The sequence below is a fragment of the Ursus arctos genome, unplaced genomic scaffold, assembly GCF_023065955.2.
Source record: "Ursus arctos isolate Adak ecotype North America unplaced genomic scaffold, UrsArc2.0 scaffold_6, whole genome shotgun sequence".
Taxonomy (NCBI): domain Eukaryota; kingdom Metazoa; phylum Chordata; class Mammalia; order Carnivora; family Ursidae; genus Ursus; species Ursus arctos.
This window is the reverse complement of record NW_026623078.1, coordinates 78,130,120-78,152,058: the sequence shown is the minus strand read 5'-3', so window position 1 is coordinate 78,152,058 and position 21,939 is coordinate 78,130,120. Positions and strand designations below refer to the sequence as shown.

Below are 21,939 nucleotides of genomic sequence, written 5' to 3'. Positions count from 1 at the left end.
CCCCTGCCTCAGGATAGGAGAGGGGCCCTGTGAGAGCTGAGACGGGATTTGTGCCAGCCTGTTAGCAATACTGACAGCAATGGTGACAACTATCATAATGGTCACTGGGCTCTTTCTCTGAGGCAGAAACCGTCCTGTAAGCTTTTTCATGTATGACTTAACTCAGTCCTCACAAGAATCGGGAGATACAGGTGCCGCTCGCTACCCCACATCATAGATGAAGATTCTGAGGAGCCAAGGGACAAAGAGCCACGAGCAAGCAGTGGGGCTGGGACCCGAACCTGGGACAGCCTGGCTCCAGAGTCACCTCCTTAACACGCCCTCTGACAGACTCTCTCCCTGGCTGAGAAGTTGGAGGGAGAGTTCATTCCCTTTTGTTTAATGAAGAAGCATTTATTTTATTTCTTGTAGAGTAAAATCCATACTTACTAAGCAAACAGGGTCAGGGCATTAGAGGCCCAAATGACCAATAATCCAACACTTTTGCTCAGAGAAATGCCAGGTGCTAATATGTGCTCAGTAAATGTCAGCTGTTTTTGTTACTAATAATTCTATAAGCTGGATCTGATCCCTTAGTGAAAAAAAGGGGTAGAATTTCCTTAGGTCAGAGATTCCCAGTGACTTGGCAGCTGCCCAGGGAGCAGAGTCACTGACCGGGACCTCAGACCCCTTGACCACAAAGTATCTATGTGGGGTGTCCCATTAGCAGAACCACACTGACACAGACCAGCCAAGGCGAGGGGACAGCACCTGGAAACCCCAGATAACAAGTAAATCCAGCCAGTCTGCGTTGTCCAAAGGCATTAATGCTCGTGGGTCCTGACTGTCACCAGCCTGTGAGCCTATCCTCCCTCCCCACCCACAAGCTCTCTCTCCCCCTGATAGATCTTAAGACAGGCCTCAGTCATGATAGCAAGAAAAAATAAAGACACAGTCATCCTCCCCAACCGTTTTAACCTTAAGCTCAAAGGAGCTAACGTTGCCTCGATGACGACTGTGTGTCTTGTGACCTCACCAGAAGCCTGCAAGCTCAAGCCTGCATGTTACAGACGAGGAGTCTGAGGTCAGGAAGCTGCACGTGGTCTAACAGCCCCAAACTGACAGCTTGGGATTCAGTCCAAGACCCCTCCCTGCCTCTTCTCTGGCTCCTACAGCTACAGACCCTGGCTCGAGTCCTAAAATTCAGGGCTCCACCTTCCATGCCCTTCCTGGGATGTCATTTATCAACACACACTCACACTCCTTGCACAGGTGTGTGTGCAAAGGACATGGGATTCACCAGTGTTGGTGGTGCTGCAAAACTGCTAACACAGGTACACGTCCTTTAAAAATGTGACATAAAGGGGCGCCTGGGTGGCTCAGTCAGTTGAGTGTCAGACTCTTGCTTTTGGCTCAGGTCATAATCTTGGGGTCATGAGTCTGAGCCCCGTGTTGGGCTCTGTGCTCAGGAGGGTGTCTGCTTGAGATTCTCTCTCTCTCCCTCTCCCTCTGCCCCTCCTCCTGTTCACATGCTCCCTCTCTTTAAATAAATAATATCTTTTTTAAAATGTGAAATAAATTATGTACATCCATAGAATGGATTGGTATTCTGCCATTAAAAAGAATGAGGTTCATTTTAAAGGTACAGAAAGTTAAGCATATGTGAGAAAATCAAGGTAGACAAGAACATGTACTACAAGATATTAACATTTAAACAAACCCCAAAAGATGCTTCTAAACACATACAAGTTTTCTGGAAGTTTCCATGAGAAACTGGAAGAGTAAAAATGGAGATTTGCATATGGTTAGGAGCTGGGAAGTTAGGACAACTGCTTCCCACTGCATCCTCTTCTGTCCTAATTCACGGTAACAATGAAATTGCCAGCTTTGACCTCCAGACGCCGCTATTTTATGTGGTTCAAACTAATATTTAACATTTTTAAGCTATAATCATATTTTACTTGTACACTGGAAAGGAATGCTGGGGTCCAGGACTCAGAGAGAAAGCCGGTATTTAGGGCTCTGGACAAGGTCCCCTCATGCCCAGTGCCCACGCGGCCCAGTGAGATAAGCTGGCAGGTACCAGAAGGGAGCGCTCATCGTTGACATTCCCTTCTGACTCTTGTCACGAAGCGATTCTGCTCAGACGGATGCTGCTTCGGACAGCTGCATCCTGAGCCATCACCAGTCCACTGCCGTCTCCATTTCCCAAAGCCTGATGTCCGTCCAGTCAGAGCATGTCTGACACAGAACCCCCACACGGCGGCTATGACTCACCTGAGCCGAAGTCACGCAGGCGATGTTGTCGCTGCTCCAAGCATAAAAATCACACGAGACCTCTGATCCCGCCGAGGACACCGTGAGGAAGCTGCAGGCCGTGTCCAAAGCACAGTCTGCGGGCAGCACAGGCCAGTCAGCACCTGTTGCTCTCAGGTGATGCTAAGGACAGACGGACACATGCCCCCACCCCCAACGCAGCCAGACGCACACTCGTCTGTAACACGGACACCAGTGACTTTCCTAGACTGTAAGGTTATGATCCCATAACAATCCTTGTAAGCTTACACACCCAATAAATGAGAGTTGTTATTACCCCTCTCTGGCCTGGCTGTTGCTACGACAGACAGCTCTCCCGACTGGGACAAGTCAGTCTACAAGGAATCCACGTCCTTCATTTCTGCTCCCCTATGTTCGGCATTGTTCTTGGTACATAATAGATGCATTATAAACTCGGAGGTGAAGTTACAAGTTGGATGTACATTTTGGGAATCAACTGATTTACCAAGTGGCTTTTTTGGGTTTTTTTATGTAAATTCAATTAGCAAGCATATAATACATCATTAGTTTTTGATACAATGTTCAATGATTCATTTGTTGAGTATAACACCCAGTGCTCATGACATCATGTATCCATCCTCCTTACTGCCCATCACCCAGTGTTCTGATAAACTGTAAATTTCATTAGGGTTTCAATGGTTTTATTCGATTTGTCTTGCCAAGGTCAGCAGAGCCTATTTCCGTATGCGCCCATCTCCCCACCACCCCTTACCTGTCAAGCACTGCATCAGGGGGGACTCAGAGCCAGGAACTTTGGACCTGCCCACTGCAGTGACATTGGCACCGAAGATCACCTGAGATTCTAGAGCCTTCTCAAATTTCCGCATCACTGAAAGGAAAGCAGAATGATCAGATTTGACCCTAAAGGGCAGAGGGCCTCTACAGAGAAGCCAGAAGTGCCAGATCAAGAAATCCCTTCCCATTCACAGCTCTTGGTCTCACAAGAGAGGAATTCCCCAGGAATGTCCCCAGGAGAGGAATTCCCTTTGACAATAGTCCCAGCGCACTGCTTCATATCTGACGCAGAGAGCCATGTGTTACCATGTCTCCTTCTGCTCCCTCATTGTCAGGAGGGAAGGAGAAAATTTAATATTATGTTAGTCCTTACAACTCATTTTTTTCTCATCAGTATGGATTTTTTATCCAAATGTATATTTTCTTATCCTGATCGTTGAGTGCTAATTATCTTATAATTATTTTGTTGAAAATGGAAAATTTTCTTTCCATCAAACAATTTTTACTTCCTTCTGGGAAGAGGTAAGTTATCTTCTAAAAGACAAATAAAACAGGCACATGTGTCTTCACGTCATTCTGAGTACGTGTGCCGTGGCTCAGGCATTTTCATGATAGTGTTTGTTGAAGTGACATATCAGCGTCTGTTTCTCTAGCTACCATCAACACGCCTGAGTTCTTCTCTGGTGGGAATGACAGAGACACACGCTCATGGAACTAAACAGGGGGGAAGAAATAAATACAAGTTCTCAAGACAGTAGGACTCGGAACTCATTCTTCACCAAGCAAAAAGTACAGGGTAACTCTCAAGGAAGAAGACTCATTTTTAAACCAAAAAAAAGGGGCGCCTGGGTGGCGCAGCCGTTAAGCGTCTGCCTTCGGCTCAGGGCGTGATCCCGGCGTTCTGGGATCGAGTCCCACGTCAGGCTCCTCCGCTATGAGCCTGCTTCTTCCTCTCCCACTCCCCCTGCTTGTGTTCCCTCTCTCGCTGGCTGTCTCTGTCAAATAAATAAAATCTTTTAAAAAAAAATAATAATAAAAAATAAAAAAATAAATAAATAAATAAACCAAAAAAAATGCCCAGGGGTGCCAATGGTTTGCAAATAACTATCAAAAACCAGGCCCCGACGTACACCAGTATTAGTTTGCAGACAGAATTGTTACACGGGCGCATATCAGCACCCATTCTCCTACACCTCTACTGCTTTATAAAACAGACTTGGGTCTAGATTGGTTTTTATCCTGTCAATACGTTCAAGACCACCCAAAGCCACCTCGTCTCCGTTTTCATAATAAGTGCAGGAAAAAAGTATATTCCTTCCGGGATAAAGCTGGGAGAGAGGATGAATGCGAGAGAAATAGCATGCGGTAAGCCTTCACAAATTCTGATCTAGAAAAAAATTTTTAATTTTTATATAAGGGATTCCTTCCATATTGATCACTGAGATTGCCAAGTTCATGTGCTCAGCCCACACTCAACTCTTCTGTTCTTATTTCTCTCTCTTTTTTTAATTTTTTTTTATTTTTATGCCCCTTGCTATCTTCTTTGTAGAGACTGCAGGCTCCGGTCCAGCAAACCCCAAGCTATATTCAGCCCTTCGTCCCTCAGTTTGAATAGATATAGGCAGGTGCTCACAACCTTGTAGCCGACTACACAAAATTGGACAGCTCTTTCGGTTTCCAACAGAAGTCTTTCCAGAGGCTGAAAGTGCAGTCAGTTTGGCACTTCAGTTAGACAATCTGCTGGTTTTTGCAAAAGGGACACCTTGGTGACGAAGACGTTTATGTTACAGCATTCTGTGAGGAAGCTCATTGCCAAACAGAACAGAAACAATTCAGGCACTAGATTGCCGATAATTCCATAGAATATTGCATTAGCTGACAGATTTCTACAGGCTAGTGGTACAATTTCCCACATGGCACATTTCAACTTAGCAGGTATTTGCAAATGTCTTGGGGACGCGTAGAGGGCGCACATGAGAGCACAATCATATTTGATCATGGTTATGTATATGCTTGTCTCTTTCCAAGGCCAGGACAGTGCCCGGAGCGTATTTGAACACCCGCTAGCTGGCACAGTGACAGAGACACTACTTTCCCATGTACTGGATGGATGCACTGAAGAATGAATGAATGAATGCCAAGATCATTGCAGCCCCAGAAGGCCTGGGAACATTACGAAGATCCCAGCATAGACCTCTGGGCACCTGACATGCTGTATGAAGTCTTGGGCATGGGTCAGCAAAAAGCAGAATTAGAAAACTGGATCTAGAATTAAAGGAAGATGAGTTTACAATATTTCCAGTGTCCAAGGTCAGCAAGTAAACGACTCTCTGTGGGTAAAGGTTTGTTACAGGTGATATAGAGAAGATGGGGAGGACTGCCACAAAGGGACACAGCAGGCAGAAAGGGAAGAACACCAGCTCTCGAGTCCTGCCACCACCCCCCCTCACCGGCTCTGTGTCCTGGAGCACATTTCGATCTCTGAGAGCCCCAATTTTGTGGTTGGGAGGATTAAACCAAAGAGCACGGGAAACTCAGTACATGATAGCAATCCGGTAAGTGCCGAGTGCCTTGGTCCCCTGCGAGGACACCTGCCTCGTTGTCAGGGCCCGTAAAACTGGCTGCAGGAATTCGGGTGGTGGGAGACTCTCCGTCCCTGATGGCCTTTAGGAAATAACTTCGAAGAGACCCAGATAATTACATTAACTCATTCATTCTGCCGACAAGCACCAATGACCGTTGGATAGAACAACAAGTAAGACAGGATCCCAGCCCCAAAGTGCGATATGACCTAAGGAGGCTAGAACCCAGAGAGGAGAGTGAGGTACGTGATTTTACTTTATCCCGAGAGCAGTGCAGGACCACTAAAGAGTGGTAAGGGGCATTGCATAAACAGAACTGCCTTGTAGAATAATTGTTCTGAAGCATCGTAGAAAAATCGTTGAGGGGTCCACACTAGAGCAGAAGGACCAAGGAGGACTACAGCAGTAATACCCGTGGGGGAAAACCCAGGCCTGGCCACAGCCGGTAGAAAAGAGGCAAATCTCCACCCCCAGCCCCACCCTGTGAGATAAAGCTGACCTCTACACCCTGGGCTTTCTCTGGATGACAAAGGCCTCAAAAATAGGACCGCAGTCCCACTCCCGAAGAGGGAGCTCCTCTCAAAGGCTGAGTTGACTGGATTCCAAGAAGGGGCTATTGACATCCCAGTGGGGACCCAGCTTCTTAACACAGAAATCCTCTTGAATATCCAGAGAGGGAAACCAGAAACTCAGAGCTTTGCGTAAGAAGCCAGAGACTGTGAGGTCCAATCCAGAGGCTGTTTATCAGCCAGAGCCTCGGGGAGGCATTCCCGGAGTTGACAAGGCAGGGCTGCTGCTCACAAGTGCTTCTGGGACCACTGATGGAGCTGTCCTTTCCACTCTGGATGAGCACAGGGCTGACCCAAGCCTGAAGCGCTTTGCCAAGTACACATCACAACTCGGGGCGCCGAGGCATGCACAGGGAAGCAGAGAGGAGTGCAGTTAAGAGGCAAGCATGACGTGATGAGCCCAGAACAGCCAGGAGTCCCAGGGCCTCGCAAACTGCTCCCCGCTGTGGCCGGCCTCCCCCTCACTTGGGAAGGGCGGCTAAGGGCGGCCTGCCCTCTGTTCTACAGCGCCTTCAGGCTTTAACACCCCTGCTTGCGGTTTCTGCCCAAGAAGAGGAATACTGGAAAAAAGAATTAGACTTTCCTTGGATTTGCAGTTTATCCACGGGGAAATGAGTGTACACACACACACACACACACACACACACACACACCCTTGAGATTCGTTAGCTCTTTGCAGAAGAAGGAAGTTATTGTTCTGAGCGTTACAAAATGAAAATGCCTCACTTGGATTTTCTCAGGTGTCGTATGTAATTAGCTGCCCCCACTTCCCTAGAGAGCAGGTAGGCTACGTGTGCGTGTGTGTGTGTTACGTGTGTGTACAAGGGCATGTGTAAGTGTGTGGGTGTGTGCTTCATAAGGAAGCAGATAAATCTAAGCAGAAGCAGATTCGTGTCATGGAAAGAACGGGCTTGGGGTGGGATATACACCAGTTCTGATTCTAGGTGTGTTACATCCTGATTAGTGAGGAAGGTAAGTCACCCAGACATTCTCTGCCTCAGTTTCTTCAGCGAAATAATTGGGGATAATATCTACCCCTGAGAACCGCTGTGCAGCTCACCCATGACTGCCCGGCACATACATCAGGCCCTCTGCTTACACAGAAATCTGAGGGACTTGGACAGCCATGTTGGCTCTGCTGGGTCAGGCGTGCAAAGGGTCAGCCAGACCTCAGGCAGGAAGGTGACTCTGTGGAATAGGTCGGGCCAAGTCCTGAAGACTTGCAGCGGTCAGAATTGGAGGAACTTACAGACTGCCTCTGCCTGCTCCTTGATTCACTGAGGAGGAAACAGGCAGCTACGATTACTGCTGCTTCTCATTGTTCTGACATGTTGATCACCTCTTTCAGTCATGCCATTGCTAACACACTCCACTCCCCAGCAAGGCATCCACGAACAGCCCCGTTCGGCAGGCAAGGAAACTCTTAAAGGTCAGTGGCTTGCTCAGACTACAGAGCTGCTAAAGGGCACCACTGAGATCACACGAGTTCTGACCCCACTCCCACCACACCTACTATTGTAGGTCAACTCTGTTTACCCAGGACTTTCCCACCCACCATGTCATTGAAGAGCTGTGCCCAGCCCAGGGTGGCGCTCAATGAACGCTCGCTGTCCTCATAGGATGGTATTGGCCCCTACAGGGTCAGAAGGCTGCTGGGGTGACTGAGGATCAGAGAAGTTGAGCGATAGGCTCTAGGTCGCCCAGCAAGTAAGTTGTGGAACCAGGACTGGCATTCAAGTCTTTCCACAACATCCAACTGAGAGAGAAAAGCTGGCCAGCTTCTCAGAGGCAGACTACCCATAAGAAAGGGAAACTCAGCTCGTTCATTATTTTTAAATTCATGTCTCATCCACACTGAAGTATTTGGGGGTGAAGATTTATGATATCTGAAATTTACTTTCCAGTGATCAAAAATGAAAGAGAGAGAGAAAGAAAAAGAAAGAGGAAAATGCCAACAATTTTTGGATCTAGGTGTCAGGTTACTTGTTCATCCGACTTTCAACTCCTACATAGATTAAAATTTTCCAAAATAAAAAGTCGGAGCAAATGCAGCTCACAGGTCTCTCCCCTGCTAGAACGGCCTTGACAACATGTGCCCTCTCCCCTGTCGCGTGGCTGATTTCACCCCAGCACATACTCAGACACTGGGAGTCAGAGAGCGGGCCGTCTGTTTCCGACCACGGCAGCCTCCGCCCCTCGCCGTCCACGCAGAAGGCCTTCCAACTGTCCCTGTCTCTCTGGCTGGCTCGGTACTGGCCGTCCTGGTCACACTGCAGCCCAGCCTCGCTCCTCTGACAGTCAGTGACACCTGGAATGGAGACACAGATGCACCATCACCGATGTGCTTCTGGGACCCCTGCCCTCGGGGCTCGCAGGCTGCCTTTCGTTGACGTCCGATGTGCAAGTCACAGGTCTCACCCAGATACTGTCCAGCTTCAAACTCACCAGCGTTCCTGCCCTTTGGTCAAAGGATGATGTCCAGGGCCCCTGTGGGGCCACTAAACCCTGAGACCCGGCTGCACCCATCTAATTGCACGTACGGTCCCTGCGCTTCCACCATCCACACGGCATTCAGTGCTCCTTCTTCTCGGATGCACCAAATCTCAAACACAGGCTCTGTTCCTGTGGTTCCACCTCCCGGTGCTCGTTCTCCTCCGTCTTCAATGAGTGAACCCTTCACCGTTCATTAGCCCTCAATGTAATTCCCGCTTCCTCGGGAAAGCCCCGGGACCCCGACGTCTGACCATCACACACTCCCATCCATCCACACCTCTCCTTGTTGGTGCAGCATGGTTTTTATTTCGATTTGTCTGTATGAATGAATGGTTTGACAGCTGCCCCCTCCCCCTCCAGAGAAGCTCCCAGCTGATAGGGACCTGATCTAGTTTTGCTCTTTAATGCATCCCAGGATCTCGCTCAGTGTCTGTCACATGATACAAGCTCCCCCACCGTGATACTGTGATTTATAATAAGAAATATATATTTGGTCTTCCTTTCATTTCTGGCACCCAGCGCCTAAAAACTCCTGGCATTTCCTAAGTGGTGAAAGCCATGAAGGTGTCTTTTGTCACATTACAGAGGTTACTTTGGAACTGCTCTTAAGGATGGGGGCTGGTTTCCAGGATGACCAACCATGTGATCAGAGCACTGAAACGTTCAGTCCTCTCCCTGACCTCCAACTACCAATGGCCAGTGATTCAATCAAGCTTGCCCATGTAACGAAACATCCATAAGACCCCAAAAGGATGGGGTTCTGAGCTTCTGGGTTGGTAAACACGTGAAGATGTGGGGACAGCAATGCGCCTAGAGAGGCAGGGAAGCCCTGCGCCTCTTCCCCAGGCCACGCCCTGTGCTTCTCTTACCCGCTGTTCCTGAGTTCTACCCTGTTATCATAAACTGGTGATCTATCGAGTAAGACATTCCTGTGAGTTCTGCGAGCCGCTCCGGCAAAATAATCACACCCGAGGAGGACATCGTGGGAACCTCTGCTTTATAGCCAGTTGGTCGGAAATACAGGTAATAATCCAGACTTATGACGGGTGCCTGAGTGGGAGGGGGTTGGTGGAGCTTTCCAGCATGCAGCTTATCCATCAGAAACATAGGTAGTAGCCCGGGCTTTCAACTGGGCACAGATAGGGGCAGTGGGGTTGGTCTTATAGGACTGAGCCCTTAACCTGTGGGATCTGGTACAATCTCTGAAAGGATAGTGTCCTAATTGCTTGTGGTTGGTTTGGGGGAACCCCCCTACACACACACACACACACACACACACACACACACACATGCACACTGGAATTGGGTCCAGAAATACCTCTTCCCTCCCAAAAAACCCAATCAACAAATACCAGCTGAGTCCATGGATAAATACCTCTATTCCTGTGCCTAAGCTATCTCACCTGCACAGCAGCCTCTTCTCCACCTGCCCCGTGGTCCCCACTTGTCCTTCGAGAGCTGGTGTCAGCTGCTGCACCAGCACGCAACAATCATCTCCACTATGCTAGTAATGACACATATTCTGTGTACTTACGTGTCTTCTTTTCGTAGCAGACTCTAAGCTCCCTGAGGACAGGGAATTTTCTCTACTTGTTTCATACCTCCAATACAAATTTAGCATAAAAAAAGGTGCTTAATACATTTTCGATGAATGATATCAAAAGAGAACCTTGACTTGGCTCTCCAGGGCTGGGAAGTAGGTGGAAAATGTTCTTTCATTCAGCCCAGGACTTGAGAACATCTAGTTTTCTCTCTTTTAAGACTCTTAGTCATATGACTAACTATTGATTAATTACAACTATTCGGTGGAGAGATTACAAGAGCTACTTTTTAAATAGAATGTTTTGCATGTCAGGCATGCTATATATGAATTAAAGCCTCAATAAACAAACAAATAAGCAAATAAAGAGCTACTCGGTTATCAACAGAGCCTTCAAAATCATCCAGTAGACTTGCAAGGTTAGGAAACAGAGGAGGGAAGTATCTGGGGGTGAGAACAGTAATATAGGTGTCAGCTATGTAGAGGAGTTGAGATTCTAAGAACTAGCCTAACACCAAAAAGAAACCAAGGAAATCCTGTAATCACTCGAGGTCACTAAATACTTGGCAGACCCTCCTGCCTCGTGCTTCTCTTTCACATGATTCCATCTGAAAACACAGATCAGGCAAGACACCAGGCAGAATGGTTAGTGAGTCATGGAGATGTCCTTGGATACAAACATACCCAGAGTGTGGAGACTCATGACCCTGACCCTGGAGACTCATCCACTGAAATCTGTTCTGTTACTCAGGGAAGATACCCGGGAGCGTGGTAATGATAGGACAGCCCTGCACGGAGATGCAATCAAAGCTCACCCCCAAAGCAGGATGGGGATGATACTTACGGCTCACCTTAAATATTTTAATGGATTCCACTTCGTTGTGTGTCTGAATGTTGGTGTCCCCCCAGATTCAGATGTTGAAGCCTTAACCCTCAATGTGATGATATTTGGAGGTAGCACCTTGATGACTAGGTTTAGAAGAGGTCATAAAGGGTGGGGTCCCCGTGATGGGATCAGTGCCATTATGAAAAGAAGAGGCCACAGGAGACCCCTCACTCTGTTTGCACGCACCAAGGAAAAGGCCATGTGAGGACATAGCCAGGAAGAGGGCCCTCATGAACCTGACCATACCAGCGCCCTGATCTTGGACTTCCTGCCTCCAGAACCATGAGAAATACACATCTGTCGCTGAAGCCACCCGGGCTGGGGTACTTTACATGTAGCAGCCCAAACCGACTAAGACATGCTCAGAACCATTCTATGAGTGAGGTATCGCTGGCCCCATCTAGTAGATAAGGAAGCTGACATTCAGAGAAAGAACGAGGTATGGCCTCAGTCACGGTGTCAGTATGAAGGAGGGGGAACAACCTGGGTCTGGCTGGTGCCAAGCCTCAGGCTCCTCCTCTGGTCCCCGCCATTACTGTAGCCCCCCCCACGGCCACCCCATAGACAAGGATCAGTACATTGCATTGATTCCTTTTCAAGAAAACATTCCTCTCGGGGTGCCTGGGTGGTTCAGTCGGTTAAGTGTCTGACTTCGGCTCATCAGGTCATGATCTCAGGGTCCTGAGATCGAGCCCCTCATCGGGCTCCCCACTCAGTGGGGAGTCTGCTTCTCCCTCTCCCCCTTCCCCTCCCCCTGCTCATGTTTCTCTCTCTTTCTCAAATAAATAAATAAAATCTTAGAGAAAAAAAAAAAAAGCATTCCTCCAGCAGTGTGATGACACTTTGAGTCATCTCAAACCCGTGACTGAATCAACGTGTGCAAGCTGAGAGTGGTGTCCGGATATCAGGGACACTCTCCATTCCTGGTGAAGAGTTTCATCTCCAGGCGGAGTATCAGATTCCTGGCCTATAAAATCCCTTTGGTTTTCTTAGAATTATCACACTATTACCACTGTTCTCCTAAGGAAACTTACCAAAGAAGGTGACTTGATCTCTTTGGATGAATTATTTTAAAATTCTAAAATCGATTCAGATTTAAAGCATTAATGGTTTGCTTCACGTTAACAGGATTCCAGACTAACACGAAAAGATGCATACCACAAGGCAAGTGGTGGGTCCTTGCTAGGAAAAACCCAGCAATACCCAGGTGACTGTCAAGTAAGTAGGCCAAGTGAAATCACATGACATATGGGAAGGCCACACGAATGCTTGGGCCTAACAAATTTATAGAGGCAGAAAGGGAATATGAGTTACATACTTGTAATGACTGTGGGTGGAAAATATCTTCCATTTCTCAATCTGATAAGGTTGACTTACAAAAATCAGAAGTTTCGGAATCAGCCAATGCGAAGATCAAACAAAGACCAGCTACGTCACCTGCTAGTTGAGTGACTTTGGTTAAATTGCTTCTCTGAGCCTTCTTATCTGTAAAAGCTTCTTATCTGTGGGGAGCCTGATGAGGGGCTTGATCCCAGCACCCTGAGATCATGACCTGATGAGCCGAAGTCAGACACTTAACCGACTGAACCACCCAGGCACCCCCAGAGGAAAGTTTTCTTGAAAAAGAATCAATGCAATGTACTGATCCTTGTCTATGGGGTGGCCGTGGGGGCGGGGCTACAGTAATGGCGGGGACCAGAGGAGGAGCCTGAGGCTTGGCACCAGCCAGACCCAGGTTGTTCCCCCTCCTTCGTACCGACACCGTGACTGAGGCCATACCTCGTTCTTTCTCTGAATGTCAGCTTCCTTATCTACTAGATGGGGCCAGCGAAAAAGCTGATAATATTGACACAGAAGAGGGTTTGATAGGATTTAATGAGATAACACAGGTAAAACGTCTGGCCTAGATCCTGGCAGAGTACAGGCATTCAGGGCTGGGGCCCCTCTGCTTATTATACTCTCTACCCAGTGGTTCTCCATGGTGGGCAACTGTGTGCCCAACCAAAAGACACTCAGCAACGTCAGAGACAAATTTGATTGTTACAACTTGGGGGGAGGGTGTACTACTGACATGTAATAGGTAAGGGTCAGTGATGTCCCTAAATAAATATTCTGTCATGCATGAGGCAGTCCCCAAGAGGAATGTTCTGTCCCCAAATTTCAGTAGTGCCAAGGCTGAGCCACTCTGCTGTGTCCCCATTGCATTGTAGGGTTTCTCTTTCACACCGGGACCCTGCAGAACTTACAGTGCATGGGGCTGAAAGCTCCAGGGGAAATGGTCGTTCTGCCCATGGGACATCGGATGCAGGCCACGCTCCCTGCCCGTTCTTGGTAGAATCCAACAGGACAGGGAATACAAATCTCCTTCTGAAAATAGCTTCCTTCAGGACACTTAACTAGAAAAGATACACAGAGAAATGATGTTAAAGAGAAGACTCTTGCTTTGTAGCTGTAACCTCAGAACACACAGGGTATGTGAAATCCCACCAGCAGCACAAGGGCTCATTCATCTAACAAGGGCCCGTTGAGACTGCTAGGCGCCAGGTTCCCACATTCAAGGCTAAGCTGTGGGAATGGTAGACAAGGTTCCTGCTTTCCAGGAGCTGACAGGAGTAGGATAAGGGGTGTCGGACAAGAACTTCAGATATGGGTAAAGTGAGGCAGGAGAGGAGCGCATCTTAGGGAGGAAACCCGCTGAAAGGTGACACTTGACACCAAATGATGGGGACGACCATAGGCAAAGAGTGAGGCAGGGAGAATTCCAAGCAAAGGGAACCACAAGGGCAAAAGTCCTGAGGTAGGAATGAGTTTGGATTATTCAAGGAATGGAAAGAAGAAGCTAGACAAAGCCAGCTACGAAGCTAGAGCTTAGCAGACAAAGGGAAGAATGGCATGAAACGAGGTTGAAGAAGGACTTGAAAGATGAGGGTCCAATCCCAAAGTCAGCATGGGATCACCGCCTTCAGGGAAGAGCATGGCGGAGCGCAGCCAAGGGGACAAACTCTGGAGTCATCCAGATTGGCTCAAATCTCTCTCCCCGCTATCCTACATGACTTTGGATTTCTTGGAGGCTCCATTTTCTCCTCTGTGAAGTATTAATAATACCATCCCATGGGAACGCAGTGATACGTACCGAAGACACAGATCATCATGCCGGACTCTTATGCGTGCTCAGCAAATGGTCATGACTTTTTTAAGTTTTTGTTTTAATTCCAGTTAACTCACATTCAGCGTTATATTCATTTCAGATATACAGTATCCTGATCCAGCAAATTCACGCATCGCCCGGAGCTCATCGCGACGCATGCACTCACTCCTTAATCCCCATCACTATTTCACCCAGCCTCCCACCCACATCATTTTTATACTTGAGGGAGTCCCTCCTTGGAGCCAGCCTCAGTACCCATTCCTTCCGAATGGGGCAACAGCAACAATTCAGCACCATCATCTTTGACTCGGGTGGCCTCTCCCTGTTGATTGGTTGGTCATCAACGGCGTTGCTCAGATCTGGGACCACAATGAGGTGAGATCCCGGGGCGCAGGATTTACAGAGGCCCTCACTGTTGGGTTGTTGGGTTTCTGATTTACTCTGAAATACCACGTGTGACCCTGAGGGTGAAGCCTCCGTGCATCTGGCCCCCCAGAGGCCTCACTGGCCTAGTCTTCCCCTCCCAGTGCTACCTTGTTCATCCACAGATTCTCAGAGCTTTCTGTCCCTCTGGCGCCCAGTCTTTCTTAATTTGCTTCCTCTCATATGACATGGGCTCAGAAACCAGAAACTCCAGCTGGAGAGATGCATATCTCATAAGAGTTCTAAGTTAGGGTCCAGGAGCTCTGCTCTGAGGAAAGTACATGAACTTGGCCACACTGATTCTAAGGGCTCAGAGAAGAGGTGGGAAAAGGAGGTTCCTTCTGTTTTCTTTCTTAGTTCTGGGTTGTGTTCCCAAGAGATTGCCAAACGACTTCCAGAAGAAGTGAGCTGTTCCCCAGTGAAGGTGGGGGCTGGAACTTCGTCCACTCCTTGGACACGTTCTCTGGGCCTGGCACTCTGCTGTGTGCTTCATGGACGTGACCACGGCACGCCCGTGAGTTAGTATTTTAGCCTCATTTCTTTTTTTTTTTTTAAGATCTTATTTATTTATTTGACAGAGAGAAACAGCCAGCGAGAGAGGGAACACAAGCAGGGGGAGTGGGAGAGGAAGAAGCAGACTCCCAGCGGAGGAGCCTAATGTGGGGCCCGATCCCAGAACGCCGGGATCACGCCCTGAGCCGAAGGTAGACGCTTAACGACTGCGCCAGTTTTAACCGCATTTAGCCGCATTTCTCAGATGAGGATGCTGAGGCTTGGGACATTCCTGCATGACTCCCTAGTACGCTTTTCTGCAAAGGGCAGGGGGGAAGTAAAATTAGAGGCTATGCCAAGCCTGGGGCCAGACTGTTTCAATGTGTTACCCCAAGGTCCTATGAGAAAGGCCCCACCCTCTTCCTAGACTGGAGACAGCTGGAGCTCAAAGTCAAAGCAGACCAGGAGGTAAGAGGGGAAAGAGGTGGGAGCTAAGCCCCATTCCCTGCAAACCAAAGCCTTCTCTCCATCCACTGGTGCAACCACCTTCCCTCGACCAAGAAGCAAGCCCGGGCATGTGGGACGTGGGGCCAGTGTCAGCTTCACCACCGCTCCCTCCAGAGTGCACACGCACTCGGCACGTCTGAGTAAATCAGAAACTCGAGACACAGCTTGGAAACTGAGCAATGTGTTTTCCGGTCTACCCTGAGCAATTAATACCCTCCCTCAAAGAGCGGGGTTTCATTACTCCTATGAGTCAGGTCGCTGATCGTCTCAAGTATTGTAACCCCAGGACTGTGACTGTATTTTCAGGTAGTCTCCAAAGTCATTGCTGAAAGAAAACAAAGCCTTTTCCACCAGCTCGAGGGGTCCTGCTTCCAAACCCAACGGCAGGGTGCAGTGGACGGACCGAAGAAAAGAGCAGGGACTAACTTTTGTCGCAAGCTCAGTAACACATAGGCCTCGGGACTGCGCACCGGGAACCTGCGTGCTGTTTCTCTCCGCCTGTGTCGTCAAAGCCTTTCCACCCACAGGAACGCTGTGTAAGTCAGCGTGAGGCAGAGGCTCGAGCTCCCCCCCTCCCCCAGTAGGTGTGGGCTCTCAAAGTCCCCCTCCATCCACAGCAACAGGTTGGCGCTTATCCATCAATCAACTCCCTCCACGAACTCATCAGAAACCCCTCTGGTCTCCGTTCCCTCCGTCACAAAATGAGACAATATGGCCTATTTGAGTTTGAGAGCTTCACAAAACTTCCGGGCCACACTAGCCCTCCTGCCAACCTGTCGCCATGGGCCCCCAACAATGACAGACAGGTCTCTGCTGAAGAAAGACATCTGCGAGGAAGTGTAAGAGTCCTTCGCTGCTTGGCCTGCTCTGCTCAACCCCATACCTGGCTCAGTCACTCTCCAACCCGAAATCCTCCCCCAGAACCCCCAGCAGGCCGCCCCTGGCCAGCGCCAGGCCCCTCCCACCCTGGCTCCTGCCTATCTCTCTGGGCCCCACACACCGCACTCTCCAGCCATATAAGCCACCTGCACTGTGCCCCTACAGCAATAGCTCTGCGACTCCCTGCACCAGTCTCCACTTCCGGAATGCCCTTGAGCACCCTCAGCACGGGAGCACATGTGCACACACACAGGCACACGCAGGCATCCGCACCAACGGGCACACACATCCCCTCTCGTCTTGTCTGTTCTTACCTGAGCAGCGATTCCCACGCGGCTTTCAAGATTGTGCGCGGACCCTGCGACCCCAGCACGCCCTCCCTGACCACCCTGACGGCGACGTCAAAAATATTTCTCATTGATATCTAGCTGGCTTCTCCTTTACCTCTTCCCCAAACAGACTGTGAGTTCTTTGAAAGCGGAGCCATGACCTTGGCCTGCCGGAGTATGTAACCTGGTGTTTAACACCTGATGACGCTTTGACAGAGATAGAGACAGCCAGGGAGAGAGGGAACACAAGCAGGGGGAGTGGGAGAGGAAGAAGCAGGCTCCCAGCGGAGGAGCCTGATGTGGGGCTCGATCCCAGAACGCCGGGACCACGCCCTGAGCCGAAGGCAGACGCTTAACCACTGTGCCACCCAGGCGCCCCCTGATGACGCTTTGAAAGCTTGGATGGATGGACACACGCACCAACGGCAAGAAGGAAGGAAGAGGGAGGACGGAAGGAGGGAGGCGACAAGATGGAACATACTACTTTAAAAAAAAAACATAGAAAGCTCGCTCTGTTATAAGAACTTGTAGTGAATGAGTCAAAGTTAATGCTGTCTAGAAAGGAAAATGGAAAATCCAGACAATTTCTCTGAGACTCTCCTTAATGGACAGAACTGGTATGAAGGCTACCAGCAGGTCATTCTGAAGGGAAGCCACATGGTTGGCCTTGAGGCCAGAGGGTGAGCATAACTGACCCTATCAAAGCTGCAAGCAAAGCCCTTAGCTCCCTGCGGTGTCCGTTCCCAGGTACAAGCTGCCATGGCCACGTGACTCACGGGAGGTGGACATTCCCACTCACCCCCGAGTCACTGCCCTCCAGGGGAATCACACAGATTAGCCCCCCTGAGATGACACACAGACACCCTGCTTCATCTCCCCAGGACAATGCTCTGCTTGTAGCCTCGCAGCTGCGTTCCAGATGTGCCTGAGAAGGAGAAAGAGCCAACAAGAATAGATCCAAGAATCCACGGGCATGATTTCACTAGGAACCCCCTTGTTGAGCAGAGCAATGTGTGATGCAGGGGACAAAGCATCTGGAAGCAGTAGAGAGCTGAGTTTGGATCCCAGCATGGCCAATCAACAAGGCCGTTTGTGGAGAGCTCACCACGTGTGAAGGGATACACTTGTATTGATGACATGATGTTGCAAACCACGACCCCCACGGAATAGGTATTATTATCCCTAGTTTTCAGATTACGCCAAGTGAGGATAAGCAGTGTCTCAAGAAGCCACACTGAGAAGGTGCTGGAGTCAGGACCTGAACCCACTTGGCTTCCAAGAGCAATTTCCTAATATTCTTAACTCTATGTCCCTGGCTCCCTCATCCATACTATGGGATTAATAATACCTGAGCCTCTGGACCAGAGAAACGCTAGGAAGGCCCAGCTCATATTAGAAACTCAGTAACAAATAGATACTATCACTGACACTGGAGAAAATCCAGAGCTTTCGGTGCTGCTTTTGTGACTTCCATTCCAGACCTTTCTAGCTATTTGGAATAAAGAGGTAGGGCTCAGTGGCATGATCAATGATTCCTCTGAGTCAATAAAAAGCTACGGCAGGTGAAAAACAGAATGTAGGTCTATCTGGAGCCAGGATTGGCAAATTCCAGCCCATGGGCCAAATGCAGCACCTTCTGCTTGTAGATTCTTGCTGCTGCTCCTCCAAATGGACCCCCCAACACACTACCCCTCCCCCCGACACACACACACACACACACACACACACACTTGGCAGGAGGGCCCAGGGCTCTTCCTGGTAAATCTAAGAACACAGGCGTGGGTGTTCTGAGCACCTCCGTCACTCTGACCCTGTTTCACCCACCCTGACAGGTGGCACCTTCCACTCCTGCTTCTGCTTCTTATCCTCTTCGTCTGGGCAGCTCTGTGAGGTAGAAAGAGCATGAGCTCTGGTCCCAGAGGACCTTGGGTTACGCACCCACAGATGATTGGTTTCATGAACCTGAGTCCCTCCTTTGAGTCAGCCCTGCTCTGGGCATGACGGACCCATTATCTCATTTCATCTGAGCCTCAACCTTTTCATCTGTCAAATGGGCCAATGATGTGCCACCAGGGCCCATCGTGAGCGGTAAATATTTGTGAAAGTGCATGCTAAACTGCAAAATTCTCTATAAATATTAGCAGGAAGTGGGGGCGGTGGGTGCACTTCTGGGTTTCTGTGTTAAGATTCAGCTGCGTCTTAAATCCAACGTGGAGTTTAGAACTTGGCCTGGATTTCACAAGAGGAAAGGCCATGTAGTTCTTGTGTTGCAACCAATATAAATAATGGAAAAATAAATAACCAAGAAACATCTTCCCTTTCTGCAGCTCAGCAACAATATTCCTCTGTCTCATGCCACGGGAGGTGGGGGGCGTTGGGTAGGCTTCCCACCTCAAGCCCTTGGAAGTAGGAGGCAGAAAAGTCGGCCACATCCTGATCCACGGGAGCCACAAACACGGTAGGTTACACAGCAAACAGAAACTGGGTCTAACCAGCTGACCCAAAGATAGGGACAGCACCCTGCATTGCCCAGCTATGTGTGACCACCAGGGTCCCGAGAAGGGAAAGATAGGGTCCCAAGGAGCTGTGACCATGGAAGTGTCCAGAGAGCTACAGCACCACAGCTTCAAAGATGAGGGACGGAAGTCATAAGCCAAGGCATGTGGGCAACATCTAGACCCTGGACAACTCAAGAAAATAGATTCCCTCCAGTAGGAACGTAGCCCAGCTGACACCATGGTGTTAGCCCTGTAAGACCCAACTCAGAATTCAAACCTACAGAGCTGGACGATGTTAAATGTGGATTGTCTTAGGGCACCGAGTTTGTGGCGACTCGTGACGGTGGCCAAGGAGACTCATGCAACTGCCCTTCTAGAAATCTGCAGCTGTGCTCTTGGGGAAAAAAAAACTGCCTCCAAAGCTGCATAGGGGAAGGACGAGGAAGGACAACCCCAGTGAGCCCTTGCCAGGAATCACCTCCCCCGAGTGGCGAAGCCCTGGGCTGCTCGATGGTCATTTGGACGTGGTGGTGAGTAACACGTGGCCATAACCAGACTAAGAAATGCCGGTGGGCATGCAGGGCAGATGCCAGCCTTCTCCACAAAGACAGCACAGCCCAGACCCCAAGGTCCAAGGCTGGCAAGAAGTAAGAAGAAGGATCACTTCTGTGATGTCACCTCTGGTTTCAGCCACTACCTGATGGGGTGATGACCACATGCCCACGCACAGCGGATGATAGAGAGGCTTCAGCCAAACAACGAAACGAGTGATTCCCCACTCTGTATGTGCAGAGTGACCTGTGTCCGGCACTCTGGTGGTCTTTTCCACAGCCACACATATCTGAAAACAGCAGTCCCAGGGGAGGGGGTGGACCTACCGCACCCCAGTGGGTCCTGAGTGGCATTGCTGGTAGCCAAGACTTGGCGAAATCCTTCCAAGCACCCAAACCATGTCCTGGGAGAGGTGCCAAGGCGGTCTCCTTGAAGGAAATAGATGGAGGTGTCTGCTGGGAATGTCTTGGAATCTAGATGAAGCTGGAACCCTCCACTCTGGATCAGATCTGTGAAGCGTCCAATGAGATCCTTGCCGACTAAGGCTTCCTCTGTAAGACACGGGATGAGGCAGGAGTGTCACCACTGTTCTCTGCAAGGGCCAAGGGGGACCAAGGGGCAGAGCCACCCAGAATGTCCACATGGAAATGAGATATAAGCGTTACCTGATTTTTCATTTTATAGAGGGAGAAACTGAGGCCCATAGGAGGGGACAGATTAGCCCAAGCTTATATCAGAGTCAGAAGCAGGACTGGGACTTTAACCCAGGTCTCTGGACCCTGTCATTTCTGTGGCATCAATATGATCCCCATTGGTGCAAGATATTGTGTCTTGAGTCACTAATGTAAGGTGTCCCAACCTTTGGCAAGCCACGATCTCTGAGCCTCCGTCTCCCCATCTGCAAAATGGGGCTGGCAATGCCTCTCTTGCAGGTGGTGAAGAGTAAAAGAGCAAACGTGTAGGCGGGGACCACTCAAAGAGCAGGCCTAGCCTCCAGGCAACGCAGCCTTCTGGCTCAGTGCTTGGTCAAACACGGAAGAGGCCTCCAGCTGTTGATCTGTAAGTATTTCCCAGGAAGGAAGCTGAGGAGCGTCACATCTGGAGCTGGGACAGATTCCCGCACGCAATGAGCATTCACGCAACAGCAGGCTCTGTAAAGCCAGCCCAAGGCCTGAAAGCACAATCGTCAGCAGGCATGCCAGAAAGAAACACCTCCTCCTTTTTCAGCTTCACACATATCTGAACCTTCCAAGCTCTTTCCAGAGGAAGAAGACAAGGACCCGATTCCTAATGCTGTTTGGGGCCTATTATTGCCACGAGGAGTGCAGAATAACAGAGATCCAGTCTGCATCGCCCCCCCAGGTCACACTCTGGCCGCATTTTCCAGAAGCTCCCCCTCGTAGAACACAGGTCACACTGCAGCCAGTGCTGACCCTGGGTGTTTGGTCACTGGACGGTAGGAGCGCAAAGGGGGCTCCCCACCCCCTGGTCAGCAATACGGACTCCATCTACACTGGCTCACAGCACCGTCACACAGTCCACTCTGCTCCTCCTTCGTGAAGCCTTCTACTCTCTCAATGCATCCGCACACCTGCCCCACTTGACACGGTGTAACTAACAAGGGGTTTAAATAGCGGAAATGGTCCGAGATGTTTTATAATCAAGTGTGCAGAACGTAAATTATAAACCAATTCAGATCTGCCACCCCCTAATTCTCCCCTTCTTCACACCTGTCTTCCCATCTGTGCCCAGGAAATCAAGAGAAGAATTAGAAACTATCCACAGAAGTGCAATTGGGTGCTATTATTTGACTCCAGTAAGCTACTAGCAGGACGCTATTGATTTTTATATACTTTTTAATAATTGGCTCTTCCAAGGGCCAGGGCATGATTCTCTCCTTAGATCCTCATGGGAAGGCATTATAGGCGCCACTGGCTCCATCTGACAGATGGAGAAACTGAGCCTCAGAGAAGCTTCATAATGTCAAGGC

At 49.5% G+C, this 21,939-nt stretch overlaps 1 protein-coding gene across 1 annotated transcript in view; it reads right to left on the bottom strand.

Moving 5' to 3' along the window:
• The window catches only part of TG (thyroglobulin), a 244,300-nt gene that overhangs the window by 182,767 nt on the left and 39,594 nt on the right, over positions 1 to 21,939 (bottom strand). Inside the window, exons 20-24 of the mRNA XM_026495381.4 lie at positions 20,276 to 20,500; positions 13,368 to 13,517; positions 8,340 to 8,510; positions 3,029 to 3,145; positions 2,257 to 2,372 (exon numbers count right to left, since the gene is read on the bottom strand). Coding sequence (XP_026351166.3) covers positions 2,257 to 2,372; positions 3,029 to 3,145; positions 8,340 to 8,510; positions 13,368 to 13,517; positions 20,276 to 20,500 — 779 coding nt within the window. The remainder of the gene's footprint in view (positions 1 to 2,256; positions 2,373 to 3,028; positions 3,146 to 8,339; positions 8,511 to 13,367; positions 13,518 to 20,275; positions 20,501 to 21,939) is intronic.